General features: G+C 38.4%; 2 protein-coding genes across 4 annotated transcripts in view; both read right to left on the reverse strand.

Annotated features, from left to right (window-relative positions):
* LOC115261027 (protein O-mannosyl-transferase TMTC2) overlaps positions 1-27,369 on the reverse strand; it is a 1,032,251-nt gene that overhangs the window by 294,615 nt on the left and 710,267 nt on the right. For all 3 annotated transcript variants that reach the window (XR_009997427.1, XM_062849978.1, XM_062849977.1), the window contains exon 6: positions 20,615-20,729. Coding sequence is in view for 2 of the 3 variants with exons in the window: in XM_062849978.1 (XP_062705962.1) it covers positions 20,615-20,729 (115 nt within the window). In the remaining variant the exon portion in view is untranslated. The remainder of the gene's footprint in view (positions 1-20,614; positions 20,730-27,369) is intronic.
* Positions 6,369-13,337, reverse strand: LOC134287641 (uncharacterized). Its single transcript, XM_062849976.1, has 2 exons — positions 9,277-13,337; positions 6,369-8,391 (listed from the first exon to the last, which is right to left on the reverse strand). Coding segments are annotated over exons 1-2 (1,962 nt in total). The 5' UTR covers positions 11,237-13,337; the 3' UTR covers positions 6,369-8,389.

The following is a 27,369-nucleotide window of genomic DNA, read 5'->3' on the forward strand; positions in this document are numbered from 1 at the left end:
GTATTGGGGTCATTGTGACCCCATTCCATCCGCTACGGCAGCGGGGTGAGCGTCAGCTAATGCTTGAAGAAGGTTAATTTCATTCACAATCACAGATCACTTTGTGATCTTCGCCAATGTTTATTTCAGCACACTTTAGGCTATATTTTATTATCATTGGTAACACGATTAATGTAAAATTTGACCTTCCTACGAGGAAAATGCAGAAAATGTAAATTTTCCATTCAAATTTCAATCGCAATGAGAAGAGTGAGGGCTCAACCAGCCGCACCCAAATTGTGAGCAGTAATTTTAGAAGCATAAGGAGATTGGAGATTGAAAACTGTATAAGGTTGACGCGATTAAATTATATTTTTATATAAAACGTTGATCCATCCAACTATACATTTATACCGCAGGAATCTGAAATGGTGTGATTTGAAGAGATCGTTTTGGTCACGATTTCGTTCTCTCGCATATATGAAGACTTTGATCATTTCTTCATTTATAATCTTTCCCAACGTTTACATGCTATCAAAAAAACCACAATTTGATTTATCGCTTTGACATTTATTTTGTTAACCTTTATAATTCCGCTATTTGATGTGCAGCTTGCATGGGTTTGGTTAAATTTTACGTTTCACTACTTCCGGCGGGACACCTGGAACTGATTCCGGTTGTCTCAAATATGGTCTTAGACTATGTTTTTGTCAACTGTTCATCACGTGACCTGAAAAGCCGGAAATTGATGTGATTTGAGGCTATTTTCTTGCTAACCGTTCGGAAAATTTTTGAAAATGCCGCGATTTTATGTATCGCATGCATGGTTTTGGTTCACTTTCTATCAAATCACACCCGCAACCGATTCCGAACTACTGTGGCCTGAGACTATTTTCTTGTTGACCGTTCATCAGATTATCAAAAACGCCGCTATGGTTTAGTTCCTTTCTATATTTTACCACTTCCAACGCGTTACTCGTCTTGTCACCAGTTCTGGAACACTACCGGTTCTCCCAAATATGGTCTGAGATTATTTGTTGGTTAAACGTTTATCTTGTTACTGAAAAAGTCATCGATATGTCGCATGTATTGGTTCTCTTTTACATTTGATCATTTCTGGCGGGACACCCGTAATAAGTTCCGTAACACACTGATAGGGCTTGCGTCTATTTTCTTGCAACTGTTTATCATGTTACCTAAAAAGCCGTGATTTGAGGTATCGCATGCATGGGTTTGGTGTCACTTCCGGCCCGGAACCGGTTGCGAAACACTACCGATAGTCTCTTAAATAGTCTGAGCCTATTTGCTTGCTAAAGTTTATTAGGTTATCAAAAAAGCCATGGGTTTGGTTCAATTTTATATTTAGCCGCTTTCGGTGGGAACTAGTTTCGGCACTACTGACAGTCCATAATGTGGTCTTAGCCTACTTCCTCAATAACCGGTCATCAAGTTGTCGAAAAAGCCGTGATTTGATTTGCCGCATGCAAGAGTTTTATCAACTTTTATACACGGCCACTTCCGGCGGAACACCCGGAACCGGTTCTGAAACACTACCGGTTCACATAAGGTCTAAGACTGTTTTCTTGCTAACTGCTCATCAGGTTATCGAAAATGCCGTAGTTTGATGTGCCGCATGCATGGGTTTGGATCACTTTTATATATGACCACTTCCAGCGGGACATCCGGAACCGGTTCCGGAACACTACCGGTTCATATATGGTCTGAGACTGTTTTCTTGCTGACTGTTCATCAGGTTATCCAAAATGCCGCAATTTGATGTGTCGCATGCATGGATTTGGTTCACTTCTATATTTGGTCACTTCCGGCGGGACTCCCGGATCCGATTCCGAAACACTACCGGTTCAGATATGGTCTGAGACTGTTTTCTTTCTGACTGTTCATCAGGTTATCCAAAATGCCGCAATTTGATGTGTCGCATGCATGGATTTGGTTCACTTTTATATTTGGCCATTTCCGGCGGGACTCCTGGAACCGGTTCCGGAATACTACCGGTTCATATATGGTCTGAGACTGTTTTCTTGCTGATTGTTCATCAGGTTATCCAAAATGCCGCAATTTGATGTGTCGCATGCATGGATTTGGTTCACTTCTATATTTGGCCACTTCCGGTGGGACTCCCGGAACCGGTTCCGGAACACTACCGGTTCAGATATGGTCTGAGACTGTTTTCTTGCTGACTGTTCTTCAGGTTATCCAAAATGCCGCTGTTTGATGTGTCGCATGTATGTGTTTGTTACATTTTTATGTATGGCCCCTTCCAAGGGTACTGGTCCGGAACACGTAAATGGCCATAACTCCGGAACGGCTGGACCGATCTGAACCATTTTCAATAGGAAACAATGGGACCACATTCCGCGTCGAATGAACCGTCGGTCATTAAAATCGGTTGAGGTTTACTGCCAAAAAGTGATGTGAGTTTATTTGTACACACACATACACACACACACACATACACACACACACACATACACACACACAGACATCACCTCAACTCGTCGAGCTGAGTTGATTGGTATATGTGACTTGACCCTCCGAGCCTTCTATCAAAAAGTCGTTTTTGGAGTGAACATATAGCCTTTCCAGTACACTTAGTGTACGAGAAAGGCAAAAACTCTATAGTTCAGTCTACAGCCAGAGACTTACAGATTGAACATGGCACAAATTTTCCAAATGGAGGAGAACTTGTCTCTGGAGCCGACCTACTGATACAGACTGAACATAACATACACTTGACAACTGACAACGTATACCACACCCAGTGGCTTATGAAGAATCTTTCATTTGGTGAAACGTATTTTCAGACTAGAGTGGGAATAGAAACCACACTTCGTGGCTAATCATATACCAGAACGGCTTGCGCTGCTAACCGCAAGGCCACGAAGCCAACGAAGCCAACTAAGTAGTTTTGGACGCATTTTTGCTATAATTGCAGGTGGAACTTGATACTTACTGAAAGTAGGTTGGGAACCCCTGTCCCATATAAAATCAATGGAGCAGTGGTTGTCAACCTACTTTTCTCAGGGTCGTTTACGGTGGTTCTCCCGGACAATCTTCCCGTGTATATTTGGTGGCAAGGCGGACAAATACAATTCAAAATGGCGGAACAAGATTCTTTACATGGAAAATAATCTTAAACAAAGAACAGTTGAGGTTAAGAAGGCCATACACAACATTTATTGAAAAAACAAGAAACGGAAAACTCTATTTGACGTTTTTTTTACTTTATTAACTTTTAGCGCTCACCGTTGCGGCCGATCGATGACTCCGTTGGCATGCATGGTCGACGACTCCGGAACATCGTTCAGCGGGCACAAAGGGGAACTTTCTTTCTTCTTTCTCCTTCTACACTTCCAATTTCTTCTCCTCTTCTCTCTTCTTCTTGGGGCTTGGGGTTTTCACTGTGGTTTCCAAACGTTTCGAAAAACCCGGTCGCGTGTCGGTAAGGCCGATTGTAACGGTGGCCAATGTCCCAGTCCGGGGAGTGGTACTAAAGAGCGCGCGTTTGTGGCCGATCAAGCGAGCATGCACCAATTACCGGACAACCACAGGTTTGACGAAATGCCATTGTTCACGGGTCTTCCACAATATGTCCGGTTGGCCACAATAACACTATTCACAAATAACTGCAGTTCATTGTTCACCACTGGCTCGCTTGATCACATGGCGTACGTTAACGATCACCGAAAATCTAGCGCGGTTAAAACTAACTAAATTGTCTGGGGTGCACTTTTTTTTAACCGTTAGTGGTGAGTTTCCGGTGATCCGTACAACTTTTAATTTGTTTTAGATGTTTAACTTTTAGGGCATTTTAACTGTGGATTTTGGTTTTACATCTTTTATTCGTAGTTTTAATGTAGGTTCTTATTAAAAACTTCTAGGCTCTAAAGGCACTTCCTACACACTGTAACGGAACTACGAGGGACTACCGCGGTCAGTATGGTGACGGACTAACTCGCGGACCGACACTATCACGTCACTCCTCCGGACTTTTAAAAATTACTAGAGGCCTGGCTCTATTCCGCGGCAACTATTTATAGCTCTCATGAGCCAGCACATAAACCCCAAACATACCCCATCATAACTCATAGCTGACGATCATACTTCCATGACGACGATGACGATGATAGCAGACACGATGATGGACGAAGTTTGACGGTTCGGGAACACAGGCAGAACAAAACTTACACACTAGAATGGTTGATGTCCCATACTACTTTAAAATTTACTCCGACAAATTGGCTGCATGCTTAGCCTTAACAAATGAAAAGTCCCTATATACTTGTTCCGCATATATTATTAAATTTTGTAAATAAATATGAAAAAAAACTATGAAAAATAAAAAAATCTGAATAAATAAATAAACAAATAAATAAATAAATAAATAAATAAACTAACTCAAAAATAAATAAATAAGAAAATAAATAAATATATGAATAAATAAATAAGAAAATGAATAAATATATGAATAAATAAATAAATAAGTAAATAAATAGAAAAATAAATAAACTACTGTCGGAATAAACACAAAACAAAAAATATATTTCAGAAAGACATCAACCATGGGGCTACTAAATGACAAAATAGACGTCACTCAAACACTAATAAGAGTGGAGACAGACGAATATTTTGACATTTAGACATTTAGAGTTTGACAACACGAACATAAATAACAATATTTTTATTTCTTTTCTCAACCTTCAACTGGCCTTGCCACCAAATATTTTATTGTGACGATTGAACGGTCACAATCTTCCCGGAGTCGGGGTAAAAAAAAACAAAGTGTTTTTTTTTTCATCCTGGGCTGCCGACTATTGATGCGACTACTGCTCCATCAGTTCCTGTTGAAATTCGGTGAATGATTTTTCATAGTAACCAGAGGAGCTCTTTCCAACGAATTGTAAGGATCTAATGCAGTGAGCCTGTCCACCATCTGGTCTCGAGCAACACTCAGGGAACAGTCAAAGTCAGAGGAATAGTGAATCTTCAGGGTATTTACTGCTCGGATCGCAAATATTTCGTCTGTCGAGATTGTTCATGGTGCGTCAGAATAAACTACATGTATAGGCCATCATCTCAGTTGTTGAGTTCAGTTACAGTTCAGAAATTCTCACCTCAACTCTTTTGGTTGATTTTGAATTATTACTATAGAGACCAAACTTTCTGCAACGTCTCTAACATTATTTACTATCGCAAGCTCACCTTGGACAACAAAACGCTTATTATACTACCACACTCAAACACTTTCTTTCATACAGACTCATTCATTAACCCCCTCATTCACACCATCTGACATACTTTCATTCATACACTCAACTTTACACACAAATTCGCCTTTCGATGCTAGTTTTCTAAGCCTAAATAAAACAGTGGTAGGGTACCCTATAACTAATGTTGTCATATTGTCACTCTCCTAGGATAGAGTGACCATGACTTTTAGTTAAAATATTTTGAATAATGCACACTCAACTCGAAATTTCATTTGACTCGCTAGCTTTTGCTAGTGAAAAAATGTTGAAATCTCGGTGAATGGGATTATTCTAATTTCCGTGCATCTTTCGGAACTCCGACAATGATGCCTCTGTGTGCTGGTGCTTTGCACACCCCTACTGATTAGGTATTTGACACCTGTCAATGAACTCAACAACTATAACGACGACTTGACTTGATCAAAACAAAAATAGACAACATTTTTTTGACCTGGTGAGATTTTTGGGCTAATTTTTGCTTTTCTGTTGTATTTTTAGGTACATATACTAGACAAAAATGCGTGGGAGGCGAATGAAAATAACAACAACAAACAATGACGACGATGATTGGTTACGATGATGACGGAAAATATATGAAAAGTTATTGCTGAGTTTGTTTACCTGTCGAGAGACGAATCATTTTGCGAACCTAAAGCAGTGCTTTTTAACCTGGTTTTAAGTGAGCTGCTGGCCAAATGCCGATATTTTTACCATTTAAATCTTCCAGCTCGTATGAAGATGAGCCGATTTTGTGCTTTACGCGGCAAGGAAGGAATTGTGGCCCGTACTTGGCATTGTACTTTTCAGCGGCGTTGGACAGTTTCATGTTTCTTCGGTAAACAAGCTGCCCGTCGACAAACGACTTAGAAAATTGCCGATGACGAAGATTGTAGTGGTTACGAGAAGTTTCATAAGCCTTCTCAAGATTTTTAGTAACTAAATCGTATATGCGGGTGAACATTTGCTTCTTCCGCTCGTTTTGCTCCTCAGGTGACAGCTTGTCTTCATGTCTTGACAATTCAGTAACAAATTTTGAAAACGACGTATAATCAATGCTACACCATTGATTATACGTCGTTTTCAAAATTTGTTACTGAATTTATGATCGGATCCAGTTTCAGATAACTCGTAGCCGTGTGTGATAAAATATGGGGTGAATCCCGTTGAAGCGTGTACACTGGTATTAAGAACCATTTCAATTTCAGCAGTTCGGGTATCCCATAGACGTTGGTCTTCCTTCACGTAAGTGCGGATCGCAGCGTTTATGGTTCGGTTAACCCTTTCCACAGGATTTGCCTGGGAATGGTATCGAGAATTTAACCAGTGTTTAATTTTAAACTGATTTAACAGTTCTTTGAACTCTCGTGATATAAAGCTGCTCCCATTATCGGTAATTATTACCTCTGGGGTGGAATTCCGTAGAATCCACTGCTCTTTGAGTATGGAACAGAGAGTTGAACTGCTGACACTTCTTACTGGTTGGATTAAAGTCCATTTGGAGAAGTAATCAGTTACCACCAGTATGTGTTGATTTCCACGGCGGCTAAGAGGGAGTGGACCGATATAATCGGCAGAAATAATTTGCCACGGACGACTGGCAATACGCATGCGGCCCATCTCAGGCGCTAAAGGTCTTGAAGCAGGTTTAACCTCCTTGCAAGTGCCACATTGTTGGACATACGCACGTATTTCTCCTGCCATCTTCGGCCAATAGTACCGTTGACGGATGCGAGCGAGCGTCCTTTCATAGCCTGGGTGAAGACAAGAATCATGACTGTCAGTCAGAACACCTGGGATTTTGCTACTTTTGGGAACCATTTTCCACTCAAAACGGGAATCGCAAGGAAGATCGCGGTTAGAAATGAACTTATATAGACGTCCATCCTCCACTTTAAAATCTACGAAGTCGTCTGGTTGGTTTAACACCTTGTCGACCATGGTAGAATACCAGGATGAATCAGGTGAATTAATGACGGCCACGAGGCTTCGCGACAGTGCGTCTGCGACGACGTTGTCCTTACCTTTACGGTGAACCACGGTCATATCAAATTGCTGTAGGTCTAGCGACCATCGACTACACCTGGATCCTACCTTCCACTTGGTCTTCAGGATGTGAGTCAACGCCGATGAATCCGTAACTAGAGTGAAATGGTATCCCTCTATGTAGCCACGGAAGGCATCTATTGCTAGAATTGCGGCCAAAGCTTCTTTCTCAGCCGCATGGTAGTTCTTTTGTGGCGTAGTAAGCTTGTGCGAGAAGTAAGCAATCACCTTTTCTCCCTCCTCCTGTTGCTGTGTCAAAATCCCTGCTACGGCAACGTCACTGGCATCAGTCTGAATCACAAATTCCTTTGTGAAGTCGGGACTTCCGAGTATAGGAGAGGAAATCAGAAGCTCCTTAATTTGGCAGAAGGCTTCTTCAGCAGCTTCTGACCATTGAATCACCTTCGACTTTGTTTTGAGGAGGTCACTTAGAGGTGCAGTAACTCCGCTGAAGCCTTCTATAAATCGACGGTAGTAGTTCACCATTCCTAGGAATCTCCGAAGCTTGGTGATGGTTGTTGGCCGTTCGTATTCCACGATCGGTCGTATTTTATCTGGATTGGTTCGCAGGCCGTTTGTACTCAGGAGATACCCTAGGAATGGGACCTCTGAGACTACAAAGCGGGACTTCTCGAGATTAATACTGAGATTGGCTTGGCTTAAACGACGCGCAATTTCAGTGAGGAGCTGTACATGATGCTCGAACGTTTCTGTGACCACAACAATGTCGTCCAAGTACACAAAAACGTACGGTTCCAGTACACCATGGCCAAGAACAGAATCCATAAGCCGAGCTAGAGTGGCTGGGCTGTTTATAAGGCCGAATGGCATTCTGGTGTACTGGAACAACCCTTTGCCCTGCACACTGAACGCGGTATACTTCCTTGATTCTGGATCAAGAGGGACCTGAAGAAAGGCCTCGGAAAGGTCGATGGTTGAGAGGAAGTTTGCTTTTGGAAGTTGACCTAAGATGCGTCCAGGGTGCGGCAAAGGGTATGCATCACGCACAGTTCGCTCATTGATTCTGCGCGCGTCTAAGCATAGCCTTACCTTGTTTGGTTTAATAACTGGAACACAGTTTAGGGACCAATCCGAGCTGCTCCTCTCTATAATTCCGATATCCAACAGCCTTCGCAGTTCTACTGCTACTAACTCTTGGGTTTTGGGTGACATGCAGTATGGAAACTGCCGGACGGGAGGTTGATTCTTCCACTCCTCCTTAATAATAATCTTATGTTTGGCTAGAGGAGTCAATGTAAGACTACCATCTCGTGCTGGAATAAACTGTCTCTTCACCTCCTCAATAGCAAGTACTTGGTGTTCGGTTAGTAATGAATCATTCGCGGGTTTTTCCACGGTGGACACAATAGAGTGTTGTCCGTTTGACAGCATAGTGGGTTGAATTCTAAACTTACTCCAGAAATCCATACCGCAAATGCAGTCGATAGAGAGGTTCCCAACTACCAATGTGGGGATTATACGCACTTTTCCTTGGACAGAAAATGGAAGATGTGCTTCACCAAGAATTTTAAGATTGTCTCCACTAGCAGACCTCAGCGAAGTATTGAGTGGAGGTTTGTGTAAACGTTTTAGGTTTAGTTTTGAGAAAACTTTCTCGCTGATAATGGTGTAGTTGCTTCCACTGTCCAACAAAGCGTGTATGTAGAGGCCATAGATTTTCACAGCTACATAAGGGCGATTGTCATTCTCGTAGGGATATGTAATTTGACACACTACTGTTGTATCTGTGTACAGATCGGTTGGAGCGGACTCCCAAAAAGGTGGAAGGTCGCGTTCTTGAGTTGGTTTTGACGATTTTACGCTTGGGACCCTTGCGGACGGCGATTTTCGTTCGCAGATGAACCGTTTTTTATGCAGAACGGACAGAAATCTGTGGGGAAACCTCGAAGACCACACGTACTACAAAACGTACCCCGAGGCTGTCTACACATAACTGTGTGATGACCGAATCGGCCACAGTTGAAACAAGTGTTATTCGGAGGGGGAGTATGGTTGTTGACCACGTCATCTAACGTAAGCGTTGGTCGTGGCTGGGTCCCTGATGGACCAGGCATCGGAGAATTGGACGGAGCCGCTTCTTTGGGTGGATTTTGAGCTTGTGAGCTTTGAGGCTCGGGACGCGAGTGATTTGGAGGAAATTGTTTAGTATCCTGATTTGGAGTAGGCCTTTGTTGGCTACGATTACCTCGGTTAGGATTGAACTGCCCTGGCTGACCTACGCTTGCTATCTGGCCAGAGACTTGAGGATCAGACTGGCTTATATTGCTTTTCTGCTTCTTTTTCCCGCCTGAATCCTTGTTACCGATCGCTTGAACAGTTTTGTCTGTTCCAAAGACCTTGTTATAGGCGGAAAAATTTAAAGCATCCAGCTTTTGACCAGCCGCTACCAGTGTTTCTAGATCAGCGATTGGTAGAAACGTCATTTGCCGTTTGTAATCCACCCGCATATTTTGCTGGAGAATTTGCATTTTTTCGAAGTCCGGGATCTGGCAACTCATCGTTCGAAACAATTTCTCCATTTCAAAGTAGAATTCATGAAAAGATTCATACTTTTGCTGGCGCCTTTGATAGATTTTCATCTTAATCAAGGCGTCCAAGTCCGGATGCATGTAGGTTCTACGCAGTTCAAAGAAAAGATGTTGCCAGTTCATCAGTCTTCCAGTCGATCGTTGGGACATGTACCACTTCAACGCCGACCCAGTGAATAAGTGTACCGCTGACTCGAATAACTCTCGTTCCGAGACACGCTCCGCCTGGGAAAGTGCCTGAACGTGCTCCAGGAACTCGTTTAATTTGAGACCTTGATCATCTCCGCTATACTTTGCTATATTCCATTTGGAAACAGGTAAAGTGTGACGTGTCTGATATGGTACTGCATACTGGTTAGGAAGGTATGGATTAGAGAACGACTGGAAATGCGATTGATCATGAACTGGTTGCTGGATGGGGTTTGATGGAAGGGATGTCTGTTGATTAGGGGGATCATTCCCTAGTCTGTTGATATTTGAATGGTGGGATGAAATTGGAAAAGTTGTGTTCATAGGAGGATTACTATGGGCGTTACTCAATCGAGTGTCACATGAATCCGCTCCATGTGATTGTTTGAAATGATCCACAGATGGTACAGGATTTTGAGGACGAGGGTTGGTCCATGGAAACGAACCGAAATTATGGTTAGGATTGTAGTAAGTCATACGGGGAGGTTCCCGAAGCGGAGCGATCTCGTCGGACGTTTGAGTTCCCACATCTCTTCCTTTCCTGCGTTGCAGCTCAAACTCCAAATCCACAATTCTGTTTTGCAAAGAATGAATCCAGTCGAGGTCCTCCTGACTCAAGACTGTCATTCGAGGAGGCGGTGTTGTTACTGTTAAATCACACTCAGCTAAGTTTGCATTCGTTTGATTAACTCTTGTATTATTTTCTACCGGATTTGCTAATTCATCTACCGTTTCATTTAGTGGTGGATCATTCAACCCTTGTTCTAAAATTCCAACCAGCTCCACTAGCATGTTTTGTAACTTACTGTGCAAATTTGGTGAATTTTTAGCCGATGTTAAGATCACCACCATTCGAGCTCCTACATGAGACAGACGTGCACCAAGGCAATTTTTGTCATCATCATTGGCAATTAACTCCCACTTCTCCTTCAATTCTAGGAACTTATGAATGCATGTTTCAATTTCGTTTTTGACCTCGCCTTTTAAAATACCTACTAAGCACGACATTGAACTACGTTTTTCAATTTTAAGGCTATCTCTCAACCATTTTCGTTTCTGAGTTAAGCTCAGGCTGTCGTCTATTGTTATTGATCGAGATTCAAGTTCCCACTCCAGTTCATCGACTTCCAGAAAATCTACTCTCATGGAATAATACCATTTAATGATAAGCTCACTAGCTTGATCGAATGTTGGGCGAGCTAAAGCCATTTTAGCTTTTTGGTTTTAATTGAAAAAAATATTGAGATATTTAATATGAAAAACTATCAAAATAAATAAATAAATAATGTAAATGAATAACTATGAAAAATAATCAATAAATAATGTAAATAAATGCCTCTACTAAATATATGAATATATTAACAAAGACACTATAATACAAAAATAGATAAATAAATATATGAATAAATATTTAAATAAATAACATCTCAATAAATATATCACAGGAAACACAAAAAAAATAAATAAATAATCTAAGTTATCACAGTTTCCTTTGATTAAATTGCAAAAAATAAGCTTTTGTTGGTAGATGGAAAAAAATGCAACACTGATTTAGTTGAATTGAACGAAGCTCCAGAAAGAACTCCTTAATAACTAAGTTGCTCAAATTTCTGGTTTGTAACTAAACTCAACACTTGAAATAATTGCATTTATGTAATGGGTTATCATCATCCGCAACAATCCGCAATTTGATTTTTCCACAACCTTCGCAATAAAGTATTTGAGTCCACTAATTCCACTTAACGACCACGCGATTATTGAAATTAATTAAATTAATTGAAATTCTCCGGGAGACCGATCGAAAAAGGGTTTTACTTCAGGCCTTGAAGAAAAACACTTTTTCAAAACTTTTGCGTTGGGCGCCAATTGATACTTACTGAAAGTAGGTTGGGAACCCCTGTCCCATATAAAATCAATGGAGCAGTGGTTGTCAACCTACTTTTCTCAGGGTCGTTTACGGTGGTTCTCCCGGACAATCTTCCCGTGTATATTTGGTGGCAAGGCGGACAAATACAATTCAAAATGGCGGAACAAGATTCTTTACATGGAAAATAATCTTAAACAAAGAACAGTTGAGGTTAAGAAGGCCATACACAACATTTATTGAAAAAACAAGAAACGGAAAACTCTATTTGACGTTTTTTTTACTTTATTAACTTTTAGCGCTCACCGTTGCGGCCGATCGATGACTCCGTTGGCATGCATGGTCGACGACTCCGGAACATCGTTCAGCGGGCACAAAGGGGAACTTTCTTTCTTCTTTCTCCTTCTACACTTCCAATTTCTTCTCCTCTTCTCTCTTCTTCTTGGGGCTTGGGGTTTTCACTGTGGTTTCCAAACGTTTCGAAAAACCCGGTCGCGTGTCGGTAAGGCCGATTGTAACGGTGGCCAATGTCCCAGTCCGGGGAGTGGTACTAAAGAGCGCGCGTTTGTGGCCGATCAAGCGAGCATGCACCAATTACCGGACAACCACAGGTTTGACGAAATGCCATTGTTCACGGGTCTTCCACAATATGTCCGGTTGGCCACAATAACACTATTCACAAATAACTGCAGTTCATTGTTCACCACTGGCTCGCTTGATCACATGGCGTACGTTAACGATCACCGAAAATCTAGCGCGGTTAAAACTAACTAAATTGTCTGGGGTGCACTTTTTTTTAACCGTTAGTGGTGAGTTTCCGGTGATCCGTACAACTTTTAATTTGTTTTAGATGTTTAACTTTTAGGGCATTTTAACTGTGGATTTTGGTTTTACATCTATTATTCGTAGTTTTAATGTAGGTTCTTATTAAAAACTTCTAGGCTCTAAAGGCACTTCCTACACACTGTAACGGAACTACGAGGGACTACCGCGGTCAGTATGGTGACGGACTAACTCGCGGACCGACACTATCGCGTCACTCCTCCGGACTTTTAAAAATTACTAGAGGCCTGGCTCTATTCCGCGGCAACTATTTATAGCTCCCATGAGCCAGCACATAAACCCCAAACATACCCCATCATAACTCATAGCTGACGATCATACTTCCATGACGACGATGACGATGATAGCAGACACGATGATGGACGAAGTTTGACGATTCGGGAACACAGGCAGAACAAAACTTACACACTAGAATGGTTGATGTCCCATACTACTTTAAAATTTACTCCGACAAATTGGCTGCATGCTTAGCCTTAACAAATGAAAAGTCCCTATATACTTGTTCCGCATATATTATAAAATTTTGTAAATAAATATGAAAAAAACTATGAAAAATAAAAAATCTGAATAAATAAATAAACAAATAAATAAATAAATAAATAAATAAATAAACTAACTCAAAAATAAATAAATATATGAATAAATAAACAAATAAGAAAATGAATAAATATATGAATAAATAAATAAATAAGTAAATAAATAGAAAAATAAATAAACTACTGTCGGAATAAACACAAAACAAAAAATATATTTCAGAAAGACATCAACCATGGGGCTACTAAATGACAAAATAGACGTCACTCAAACACTAATAAGAGTGGAGACAGACGAATATTTTGACATTTAGACATTTAGAGTTTGACAACACGAACATAAATAACAATATTTTTATTTCTTTTCTCAACCTTCAACTGGCCTTGCCACCAAATATTTTATTGTGACGATTGAACGGTCACAAACTCCTATATTAACAGAAATGTTCCTGAAAGTGATCTGAAACGAATTCGTATAGAAATTTTGTGAAAGAAATGCTAGAGCAATCGCTGAAGCAGAAAAAAAATGATAATTCTCAAAGGATTTCTGGAAAGAACTTCTCAAAAGAAAGTTGCGTTAAAATTGTAACCAATATTCAAATTTCAAGACAAATAGTAGTAGAGAGTGAATCCTGCAGTAGTTTTTGGCAAAATTGAAAGAAAGATTCAATTAAGAATACCTGCATATATTCGTGAATAATTTTGGAATTTTTTGGATAAAAATCTAATTTTCCCATTCTCTTGGAAATGAATTCAGAAGAATACTTTGGGAAATTTCCAAGCAGATTCCGAAAAGGATTTATTCGTTTGCCTTCATTCATTCATTCCTTCACTCCTTCATTTCATGCAGTAGCAGCTGTGGTTCCTTTAGAAATTTCTTGCTGTGATTCCTTCTGATATTTCTTGAAAAATTTACGCTGGTTTTCTCCAGAAACCTTTCTAAAAATTTATTCAGTAATTCCTGCTGAAAAGACACTTGAGATTCCCCCAGGCGTTTTCGCTTGGATTCCTCAGGCAATTCTTAATATTTGATGAATTTCGTTAAGAAATCCCAGGAAGAATTTCTGAAGAAATTTTAGTAGAAATATCTGAAGAAATCCTAGCAGGAATTTCTGGTGGCATTTCAAATGGTATTGCTTTGGAAACCCTTGGAAAAATCTCTGGAGAAATCACAAGAAGATTTTCCATAGGAAACCTTGGAGGATTTACAGGAAGGACCTGTACAGGAATCCTTGGAGTAACATCTGGAGCAATCTCAGCAAGATTTCAAGAAAAGTCCTGGTGGTTGTGAACGAATTCCAAGAAAATTTCTTCAAAGATTTCCCCATTTCAAGAATTTCTTCGGGAATTCCTCGAAGAAATGCTGTAGGATTACCCACTGGGATTCTTCAAGAAGTTTCTTCCATGATTTCTACAGGGATTTTTCAAAGGATTTTACAACACATTTTTTTCTAGGAATATCTCCAGGAATGCCTGCTGATTTCCTTTAGTGACTCCTCCAAATGTGGTTCCTTCAGAGACTTTTCCAAGGACTCCTCCAGAAATTTCTCTTTGAATTTATCCAAGAATTGCTCTGGGACTACCTCTACAAATATTAGCTGGAAATCCTCCAATTGATGAAATTTATTCAGCAACCCCTGCTATATCTTCCCTTTGTATTCATCCAGAAATGCACACAGAGATACCGCTATAGATCCTTCTAGGAATTCCTCTTCATACTGGAAATACTCTTCATTTTTTGAGAATTTCCAAAAAATCGCTCCTGGAATGCTGGCGAGATTGCTCCACAAATTCGTGGTGGAAAACCTCCATGAAGTCTTGCTGGGATTCTGCTGGAAATATACTGGGAATTCCTTGCGGATTCCTTACAGCAAAATCCGTAGACTTTGCCAACTTTTAAAAATCTTCAAAAATTATTTAGAATTTCCTCCAGCGAATCCTCTAGAAAATCTCTCACAGAATTTAAAAGTATTTCTGCCATCAATGAATGCAAGAATTTCCCTGAGAATTTCTTCAGGAGTTCTTCCGCTGATTCCTTTAGAAAACTTGTTTCTTTCGGATTTTTTTTTCAAATTTTTTAGAGATTGTTAGAGAAATTAATATTGCTTTTTTATAAAACCTCCTCTGGATTCCTTTAGAAATTCCTCCAGGAATTCCTTCCGGAAAGACTTTCACTTATTTCTTTTGAAAGTTCCTCAGAACATATTCCATGGGTCGCCTCAGAGTTTTCTCCAGAATTTTCTTTGAGAGGATCCTCCTTAAATTTCTTCAAAACTCCTCAAGAAAAGTTTCCATGGGTCTCCTCAAAACAATCCTCCATAGATTTTCGGGATTTTTTTTCCGAAAAATCATTCTTTGAGAAATTTTAGCTTTCAGAGATTATTGGAAAAAAATCAAAGGCTTCAGCCTAATTTTTCCAAGCATTTTTTTAGAAAATCTTTCGCATATTCCTTCAAGAATTCTTCCAAAGAACCTTCCAGAAATTGTTGGAAATATTGTAAATAATTCCTTAAATAAATATGTCCTGGGATTTCAAGTCCAATGAAGTCTTTTATGGCTTTCTTCTAAAAATATCCATGAATTCCTTCAGAATTTCAGATAAATGATCATGAATTTCTCAAAAAAATAAAAATTCCAAGAATTCTTTCAAGAAAATGACTATGGATTCTTTCGGAAACTGTACCAGGAATTACTTCAGAAATTCTCCTAGGGATTTATTAAAAAAATCATCGGAAATTTTCCCCGGGGTTCCTTCAGAATATTCTACAGGGTTGCTTTAAATGTTATTCAAAGACTTTTCAATACATTCTTCTCTTGGTTTCTTCAGAAAATTTTCAGACATTCGTTTAGATATTTTTCAGAGAGTTCACCAGAGATTTGTTCAGAAATTTCTTTAGGGATTCCATTGGGAGTTCTCACCAGAAAGTTTTCAATTTTTTTTAGAGAATCCTCATGAATTCCTCCAGAGATTGTTGTTGAAATGGATTTGAGTGGCTTTAAAGCGCATTTATATTATTTTAAATCATTGAATTGAAACAATTCACATATTTTCAATTTTTCCTCAAGTTTTCTATTTGAGAAAAAAAGAGAGCAGTTGAATACACTCCTTATAGTTACACAGAAAATAAAATTTCCCACGGAAAAAAATAGGGATATTTTACCACTAAGAATGATACACATTTCTTTTTGACTTTTTGTCTAACCCTCCCCCCCCCCCCCCTTCCCTCCTCTTCATAATTTTTTGGTAGGGAATTGAATTTTGAGATATCGGGCAGATAAAAATATTTATCGAGCTATCAGTTCTTGCTGAAAATTAGGGTATAACTTTTTTCACAGCCGTCGGATCGCTTCGCCTACAATAATACCAAAGGGCTTGTTTATTGAACGCTTACAGCGCCACCTAGCGGCAAAATTCGAAAACTTAAAATTTCTGCATACATTTGGCCAAGTTTTCCCACATAAACTTCAAGCGTTTTAAGGGCCCCCCTAGGCTTAACCGATTTTGCTCAAATTTTGAATTTTGAGGAGGTAAGACTTGGCATTTTTCGAAATTTTTGTTCTTCATATAAGTATGGGCCACCCTAATAGGGATTCTCAAAAATAAAAAAATAATAAAAAAAATCGGAAACCAAAATTTACAAAATCACGAATTAAAAAGAATCAACTTCCAAAACATTTAAATCGATTTAAGATGACGAAAAATGACATTTAGATCAAGACAAAAAAAATTTGGGTTAAAAAATATCTTACGAGTTTTTTATTTTAATTTTTCAGAAGCGGATCTATGTGGTTTTCGAGGTATTCAGGATTTTTTTTCAGAAATTCGTTCGCGGTTTCTCCAAGAGTACTTTTAGAAAATCCTTCAATAGTTTCATTACAGGATTTCCCCATGAATTTTCGGCAAATTCCTCAAAATAATTTTTCAAGGAGTTGTACTGAGGGTGATAAAGTTCTCCAGTTTTTTCTTCAGGAAGTTCGCGAGAAATTCCCCATGAGATTCCTTTAGAAATGTCCCTGGGATTTCTTCGAATATTCCCCCAGTTATATATTCAAAAATGCTTCCCAAGCTTTTTAGAGATATTGTTCTGATGATTTCGGTCAGAAATTCTTGCTGGGATTGCTTTTAAAATTCCTTTGAGAAGAAGTTTTTATCATCAGAAACTTCTTCAAAATTCGAGAGATTTCTTCTGGAAGTTTAACAAGGGATTCCTTCAAAACTTTTTCCATGGAGTTTTTCAGATATTCTGACATAACTGATCCTACAGAAATTGCTGCGTGAATTTCACCCATCATTTCACCAAAAATTCTTTGTGAAGCAAAAAATCAGCTTTTTTTCAAGAAACTTATCTTGTGGAATAATCAGAAATATCTCCTCGGATGTCTTTAGAAATCACTACAGAATTTGTTCAGATATTGCTACAGCGAAATTTCAGAAATTCTTCCAGGAATTGCTTAAAATTTACTAGAGAACTCTTCAGCGATTTTCCAAGAAAACCTTGTCTCAAGAAATTCCTTAAATAATATTGTCAAGAAATCTCTTGAAAACTCCTGGAGATACCTTTAGAAACTTTGAGAAGGATTTCTGGAATTGTTTTGTAGAAATTCCTGTACACAAATTGCAGAAGCTATTTCTGAAGTGACTTCTTGTGCAATTCCTGGATGTTTACTTTAGATAATACCTAGTAGCTTTTTTCAAGAATCACTTTAAAATACCTGCTGTATTATTAGAAAAAAAAAATCACGAGTAATCCACGAAAAAATCCATGGAGGAATTGCTGGACATATCTTTTTAAAAAATCTGTAGAAGTCATCGACAAAATTACTGGAGGAATTCTTCTTTTCTTCCCCAAATGAATTTCTGGAAACCCTGTAGGATTTTCTGAAAGAATCCTTGAGAGAATTCTTGAAGATACCCTGAAAACATTTCTGGAATGAAACTTGCAGAGAAAAATACAAAAAAATCCTGGAGGATTTTTTTTTTGAGAACTGCAAAAGAAATAAAAAAGGAATTTTTGAATAAGTGTTAGAAATAATATCGGGAAGAAGTGGAGAACCCTCTGCAAATATAGCTACTTTATCGGCGCTGCAGTCTTGGGGAATCAAAATCAAAACGAATCAAAATAGATTCCCCAATCAAAACGATTCCCCAAGCCTGCAGCGCCGATAAAGTAGCTAGATCACACATATTAGTTGAACTCTCTTAAGTACCTCTGCAAATATTCATCGAAAAAATCCTTAAATGTTACGAAATAGATTCTGGAGAAATTTCTGCAGGAATTGTTAAGAGATGCTTTGGAAGGAATTCTGAAAGAGTCCCTGATGTCAGGTCAAAATAAACACAAGAATATGTCTACTTGAAAGCACTTCCAGAAGAATCTCTTGATAATTTTACAGAGGAATTACCGGAAATACCAAATAAATGCCCGAAAAAAAGCATAAATAAATTGAGTAATACTTGGTACCTCTAAAGAGATTCAAGCAATATTTTCTGAAAAAAATTCTGGAAGAATCTCTGAACTTCCAAAGGAATACACAAGACAAAAAAATCATAATATTCACAATAAGAATCTCAGAATCTTTATGAATACATATCTTCTGGAACTACGTGTTTTGATGATACGTTTGGGGAAATTCTTGGAGAAACTTCTGGAAAAATTCCTAGAAGCTTTTTTTTTTATTTTAAGAAGAGTATTCAGAGACATTCCAAAGAAAATCTTCTGGAAAAAAATTGACAATAGTTCGAGAGGAATTCATTCAAAAATATTATTTGAAGAAATACATGAAGGAATACAACCATAAACTTATTTACCAAACCTCGAATCACTTTCCTATAGAATCCCTTAAGGAATCTTTTGAGAATTTTCTTGGAAAGTGCTGAAGAAGTGTCAAGGAAAATTTCTGGAGAAATTCGCAATATATTCTCAGGAGGAATCCCCGAAAAAAATTCAAAGAAATGCTGTGACAGGGATGTATTTTTAAGGAATACAAAGAGGAATATTTAAAGGAGTCGTCGCTCAAATTATTTAAAACATTTCAGTAATTTTTCGATAGATCCCCAAAGAATTCCAAAGGAATGTCTTGTGGTGTGCCTGGAGGTAATCTTGAAGAAATTTCTGAAAATTTCAAGGAGAATTCTTGCTTCAAATCGTGAGAATTTTCGTCGTAACTTTATTGCATTTTTATCTAGATCGGATTACTATTAGTATTGAAATTTTTCATGTTGTTTTTTGTTCGAGTTTCTTTGATTAGTTCTAATTTTAGTGGTTCATATTAGGACCATCATTTGTCTGTTGGTATTGGCAATTGGATAAATAAAATATTAAAACACTAAAAAAGAAGGATGAAAGAGGAAATACTTGGATCAAATTATAAGGATCACAACAAGATTTAACTTGAAGCATCATTTTAATTTTGATTTAAAGATATTTTTGCTACATCAATCAAATTCAAACCGCAAGATTTGACTACCATAAAACACCTCACTTCGTTTCTTAACACATTTCAAAGATCCTCCCGGGAAAACCAAACTACCGCCACCGGCACATCAACCATCAAAGGAATTTTCTTTTAAATTGATGAAATTCTCGACACAGCCAGCTGGCTGGCTGCATTTGTCACACACATCACGGCCTAACCGATCAAACCCACATCATCGCACAAACAGAGCGCATTCCACATGACTGGATCCATCAAACGAAAACCTCACATTATTTTAAGAACCTGGCTATTGATCGATTCGTTTGATGGCACTCTCAAAAGGAAATATTTTGCTTGGGCTCCTTTTTTTTTGCTTGTTTCACTCATACTTAAGTGCGTATGTGAGGTTGGGGTGCGGGGGAACCGCAGCAGGTAAGCAGACGAGGAGGAAAACCAATTTTCCCCGAAGATTGAAAGTTTTCCATTAGGGATGGGGGGCATGGCTTGATCTTCAATGTGGTATTTAAATGGATTTGTCTGCTCTTTGAAGCCTACGGGCTTGAGACTTTTCGAAGACAAAACAGAATATGGGCCAGTACGGTTCGATGAATTGGTAATGTATTTCTGAAAGGAAGAAGCTCGGTGAGTTTGGGCTTTTTATAGGAAAAAATAAAAATAGAACGAGATTAAGAATCACTCAGGATGAGGAGCCAATTTGTGCAGTGGTTTGTTTTTAATGGATTACCAATAATATCTGAAAGCAGATCAAAACTGTTGAGAGAAGTGTTTACTTCAGATGTTGATCGGCTGTAAGTGGAAACAATATTTTTTTCCTCCACAATGTATATTTTGAGACGTGTACAATTTCTATCCTGCAGTGACCGTGACATTTTTCCCAGAAATTACCACCCCATAAAGCACAATACTTACAGGTTGTAATGTACATCCGCCATGTTGGGGCGGTAGCTGAGGGCCGCCTTCAGTGCCTCCTTGGCTTCCTGATGGCGGCCTTGTGCGCTAAGGACACTTCCAAGATTTCCGAGTGCTGCAATTGAGAAAGAAAGGAAAAAAGAGAAAAACATTCATTAGTGAACACATTTGCATTTTTATTGCTAGGTACGGCGTCGACAGCGACGACGGACCCCGGCTTTGATGATGAAAGATGCGCGACAGACAAGGTAATTTAGCGAGCGAAGGTACGAGCAGACCACTCATCATCAATCTCAACGACCATCATCAGGCAAACAAGGACAAACTCGCCTCAAGTGTATGTTGGGATCTCGGTATCTCTCGACGACGACAACCCAGTTCGCCTGCCCGCATCCTGCAGAGGTGTTTATAACTTTGCAATTAGCGAAATTATCACTCATAAAACTTTCGCTATCATTCTGGCGGCGAGCACTTGACGACGTAATATTCATTGTTATCGCCTAAGGACATACACAGGACCCATAACACACCGCACCGCACCGGCTTCTGTAGCTTGAGAGGAGTTTTCCCCTGTCAACCAGGCAACTACTTATTCTCTTCGTGTCGGGCTCCCCTACCTACAGTAGGGAGGATTGGTACGAAACGTGTTGTGAGAGTTGAACATCCTGCCAAGGACAAAACTGTGGCCTGTGATCCTGGCTTAAACTAATCGTAATTTTTTGGAGGTTTTGGCTTTCTCAGTCTAGGGAATCCAAACGATTAAATTGGCATTGCCCGACGTTTCGGGCTACTTTATTTGGCCTTTTTCAAGGGTAAAGCTGTCTATCGTTTTTTGTTATATTTTATAACTAGTGCCACAGTTTCTTTTGGAGCTTCTTGTAGCATTTCTATACATATGGATTTTAGGCGAATTTTTGCAATAGTTTTGGAAGGGACGTGGACACTGCTTTTGCCGACTAATCGTAATAATACAGGGGATGGTCAAAATGTTTGGGATAGGCCATCTTTCACGAAGTCAGAACAATATTTAGACGTTTGAACTGTCATATCTCCGAAACCAGTCAATCAAATTTAATAAAATGTTAAGCGTTCATTACCAATATATTGATACTAGATACGATGTAATAATTATACCGGCTTTACATTTTCATCCAAATAGAGGAAAATATGCCAAAACTTCTAAATGTGTTCTTCTTTTAATCCAAATAGTAGACTAATAGAAAGAAGAGAGGTATATTACTGAAGATATCATGAGAAGAGAAGTAGAAAATCTTTGGATATTAAAACTAAAATGAATTTTTTTTTTTTTTCTTGCATTTATTTATAGGCTCATTCGTGCAGAGCACATTACGGAGCCAAAATCAGAGTATTGAATAAACATAATGGTTAAACAATTGGTTTACTTAAAATTATCACTTCGTGCTTTTTCGAGCTGCTTTTTTGGGACGCAGCATCTCCGTGGATCCTGATGCGGCAAATTGTGCTCGTCTCTCACTCGCTTGCTGCTTGTTTACCGCTTCCTGTATCGCTGAAGCCAAATTCGTCAACTTTTCTAATGCTTTCCCCTGTCTTATCTTCTGTTCCGCTTCTTCTTCCTGGAGTCTCTGCTGTCGTGCTGCTTCCGATTCCGTAACTTGTATTATTTCCGCGTCAATTAGTTCCTCTTCGATCATCTCTTCTCCGACAGAATCCGTTTCGTCCAACAATGACACAACTCCGCTTTCAACTATTTCCGCATAAGATACTTCTTTCCTTTTCTCTTTCCGTTTCTGGGTTTTCCTTTGCGGGCAGGAATCTTTTCGATGCCCTTCCAGATTGCACAAGAAGCATTTGTTCTTGAGGCCATCATAAAATATCCTCGCTTTCCAGTCGCAAACTTCCAAGGCAGCAGGGATTTCCTTTTCAATATCCACGTACACACCACGGACGCCAGTGTGCAAGTGATTTAATCCAAAACCACTTGGAAACTTCTCTCTCACCATTCTTTTTACAATTCCATACTGTCCAAGTACCGACGACAGAGCGTTGTCGGGTAACTCTGGCGGCAAATCAAAGACTCGCACATATGCAACGTTTCTGCCCGCGCTGGACATGTACACGTCGACAATTGTACCGTTGGAGTAAGCAAACTTCAAACACTCCTCATTACATCCTAATGCGTCTTCGAAGGCTTCCGACGATTTGAACTTGATGCAAATCGATTTATCCTGTGGCATCTTGTAGATGGTTTCCATTTGCTTCACATCCGCATTCAACCGCTTTGTGAATCCAGCAATCTCTTCCCAGCCGGGTGGAGATGCTCCCACGGGGAAGCGAAATTGCAACGTATTGCAAATCATTGCTTTGACGAACAGGCGATAACCACAAAGCGATTGCGAACAAAAGAGTTCAAGCACCGACACTGTATGACAATCGAACCAACTAATGATACCAATCACTGCGGAGTGATATTGTGCTGCGTCCGCTGCAAACCGAAGCAGAAAACAAACTGAACTAAAATGAAATGACATTGATGTAAAAAATAGCATTTTTTTAAAGATCTAAAAATGGTCATTCCATCATATTTTTTCAATATTCAAACAGAAGCTTTTCTTTAAAGACTAATGAAGCATTGATATATTGTTAATAAGTGTTAAAAACTTTATTGGATTCAGTTCACTGGTTTCGGAGATTCAGCAATGGACAAAATAAAGTACACGCAAAATATTTTGAAAATGAACTGTAGTAGATTAACAGTTTCTTCAGACAAGTTATGTGTTTCGATAGACTGAACGTCTTTTCAAAACATCATTTACAACATATATCTCTATACAGCCATACCATAGAAAATCGATGTATTGCAACTCCGATTGTCGTTAAACTTGGGGGGTTTGTATTTACACGTTTTCATGATCTTGGGACCAAAGAGGTACCCTGGTTTAATATTTTCAATGAAAATGCAGGAGATTTGGCGTCAACGATGCTTGTTTTTATATTTTTTGAGATATGATTTTTGAAAATAGAAAGTCATATATTTCAATACTAGCTACTCCTTTTTTTATTTTTTTTATTTTTTCTAAATCGTTAATTCTCATTAAAGATAAAACTATGCGTTATATTGTTATAATTAAAACCCTGATTTTTTGGACTACCCTATCTGTAAATTAGTCACCCAAATGACGAAATAAAAAAAAATACGGGTTTAACTATTTTCCGATAAAATGCAAGCCCACCGAATTTCACGACATTCGGAGTTGCACTATATCGATTTTCTATGGAATTACTGTATATTTGAATTTAATAATTATTTCAATATATTTATTTTTACATTTTTTACAAAATGGGAGATTTGCGATATTTAAAAAAAAATCCGTAAACTATAAAAACGTAAAAAAACTTACTACAATTTTAACATATTTGATTAATCTAAACACAATTTGGCCTATTCTATTCATTTGTTTTACTTCAACTATAGACAAATTTTTGTTTTTTTTTTCAATTTTTTTTTGTATGTACATATTTTTTTCATTTTTTTCATGGACCCCTAGACATTTTTGAAGGGTGTAGGTTTTTGAAATATTTCGTTAATTTTTAACTCCGAGATTGTTGTATAATAAAATGACTTTTATCAAAATTTTTCAACAAAATCCGAAAAAATCAATGGGCACTTCCACACTAATTAACTAAAATTTGCCTCTACAAAAAACTACTTTAGATGTTTATACCCTGTGGTAGTAGGGTGGGGCTTATTTTAAAAAATCTCTCCGGGATATGATTTTCCAAGTTGAAAGTGATCTACTAATCGAAATAAGTGAGCTGTACAAAAATGAGCGATTTCGGTTGATAATCAGGAGTGGCGAAAGGGGTTTAAGTGAAATTTTTGCTAGAATAAACTTTCAAAAAACATTTCAAATTTAATTTTCAAACATAACATTTCTAGACTAAATCGGTGATTCTAGAACCCAATTGGACCAAATTTCTGCTGAAAATTACGATATCTCCACTGGTTTCCGAGATATTTGGAAAAAATAACCAATTTTAGTATCCAATCCAAAAAAAATACCGAAATACGACTTTTTTCCAAATATCTCGAAAACTAATAGAGATATCGCAACTTTGAGCACAAATTCGATCTAGAAATGTTATGTTCGAAACTTTAAATTTGAAATGTTTTTTGAAGGTTTGCTCTAGCTCTTCACTTAAACCCTTTACGCCACCCCTAAATATTAACCGAAATCGCTCATTTTTATACATCTCACTTATTTCGACTAGTAGATCACTTTCCTCTTGGGAATTCATATCCCGGAGAGATTTTTTAAAATTAGTCCCACCCTACTGTTCTTGGACCGACATGGAGTCAAAATCATCACCCTTAGCATGTTCTCTATGAGCTCTTTGGCTTTACTTTAGCTTGCTTTGGTGATATTTTATATGGAATCTTTCGAGAAATTTTAAAGGAATTCTTCCAACAGTTCTTTCGGCAATTCCTTAATTTTTCTGCGAATTCCTCCACTAATTTCTTAGTCTGAAAATTCTCGGAGATTTTTTTGATTGTCTTGGTAACTTTTCCGAAACGTGTCGTAGAAATTTTTAATACAATTACTTTAAAAACTCTTCCAAAAACTTCTCCAACAAGTATTTCAAGAATTCCTGCTACTTTTTTTTTAACCATGGAAATTCAATAAGGATATTATAATTTATTTTGGGATTTTTTGTTCTAACCGGCAGTTATTTCAGGGTTCCCTTGGGGAATTTTTCGAGGATTATTTCTCAAGGAATTATTTTTATGAATTTTTTATGCAATTCCTTCAACCTTCCAGGACGCGCGCCATCAAGCAGCTGAAACTGCACCGCGCTCGCGCTGTATACGACGAGCGAGGTTTTTTGGTAGTGTTGTACTTTTTACAACGGCGCGCGCGCTGAAGGGTTAAAAACCTTTCTTGAGAAATGTTTCTTGTAATTTCCCGATGAGTTTCTTTGACTTTTTTTTTAGAAATCCTCTTGAAGTTCATTTGTCAATCATTTTTTAAAGTCTTTCGACATGTTTTAGAAAGCAAGGAATCAGGAAATTCATTTTGGAATAAAGGAATTCCTTAGAAGTTTTCTTCAAGAAATCTCCCATACATTTCTTTGAGAAATTTTAGAGTTATTGCCATAAAAGTTTCTTAGGGAATTGATGGAGAAATTAAAAAAAAAAATCAGATGGTTTTTATGAATTGCCGACATAATTTTTAAAATTAAAGATGAGAAATTGCTGTAGGGAAATGTGAAGAAACATATGATCTAATCTAAAATATTTATGAATTTGCTAAATGATTAGTGGACACAGCCTTTAGATTAATTATAATTGATAACTGAAGAAATTTTGAAAAGTTGTAAACAAACTGCAATAGGATTTTTTTAGAAAGTAATGGAGAAATTCTTGGAAAAAATGACGAGAGAGTTCCTAAAGAAATTAAAAATGGGTGCCTCAAAGAAAGCAAACATTTAGAGGAATTTCTGGGGAAAATTTCTGGAGGTATTTACTATCCAGATATATTTCCTTTAATCCGGAGAAATTCTTCAAGAATCGGAGAATTTCTAGAAACCTGTTTGGAAATGTTCTGTAGGAGTTCCAGAAGAATACTAGGATAAATTGCTTTAGGAATTTCTGAAGAAACAAATTCATAGCATCTCATGCGAAAATCTTTGAAAAAACCCTGAAAAAAGTGATGGAGAAACCTATAAACAAATTGCTGAAGAAATACCTGAAATAATTTTCGGAGAAATTGTTTAGAAACTTATATTGAAGTTAATGCGGAAAGGACTGCTAGAATTCTTCAAAGAAAACATCGAAAGAGATTCTAGAACTTTGTTTTTTTGCCTCTCTCGTACACCAAGGTGTACCGAAAGGCTATATGTTCACTCCAAAAACGAAAATTTGATAGAGCCCTCGGAGGGGTCAAGTGTTATATACCAATCGACTCAGCTCAACGAGTTGAGATGATGTCTGTGTGTATGTATGTGTGTGTGTGTGTGTGTATGTATGTGTGTGTGTGTATGTGTACAAAAAGGTCACCTCATTTTTAGATAGTAAATATGAACCGATTTCAACGACTGATGATTCATTCGACGCGGTATATTGCCCCATTGTTTCCTATTGAAAATGGTTCAGATCGGTTCAGCCGTTCCGGAGTTATGGCCATTTAGGTGTTCCGGACCGGTACCCCAGGAAGGGGCCAGATAAGAAAATGCAACAAACCCATGCATGCGACCTATCAAACTACTGCATTTTCGATTATCTGATGAACGGGAAGTAGGAAAATGGTCTCAGACTATATCTGAACCGGTAGTGTTTCGGAACCGGTTCCGGGTGTCCCGCTGGAAGTGGCCAAATATAAAAGTGAACATAACCCATGCATGCGACACATCAAATAGCGGCATTTTCGATAACCAGTTGAATGGTGAGCAGGAAAGCAGTTTCAGACTATATTTGAACCGATAGTGTTCCAGAACCGGTTCCAGGTGTCCCGCCGGAAGTGGCCAACTAAAAAAGTGAACCAAACCCAGGCATGCGACACACAAAATAGCGGCTCTATCAATAACCAGATAAACGATAAGCAGGAAAATAGTTTCAGACTATATCTGAACCGGTTGTGTTCCGGAGCCGGTTCCAGGTGTCCCGCCGGAAGTGGCCAACTAAAAAAGTGAACCAAACCTATGCATGCGACACATCAAAGAGCGGCTTTTTCGATAACCAAATGAACGGTAAGCAGTAAAATAGTTTCAGCCCATAT

Source organism: Aedes albopictus, chromosome 2 (genome assembly GCF_035046485.1).
Source record: "Aedes albopictus strain Foshan chromosome 2, AalbF5, whole genome shotgun sequence".
NCBI lineage: Eukaryota > Metazoa > Arthropoda > Insecta > Diptera > Culicidae > Aedes > Aedes albopictus.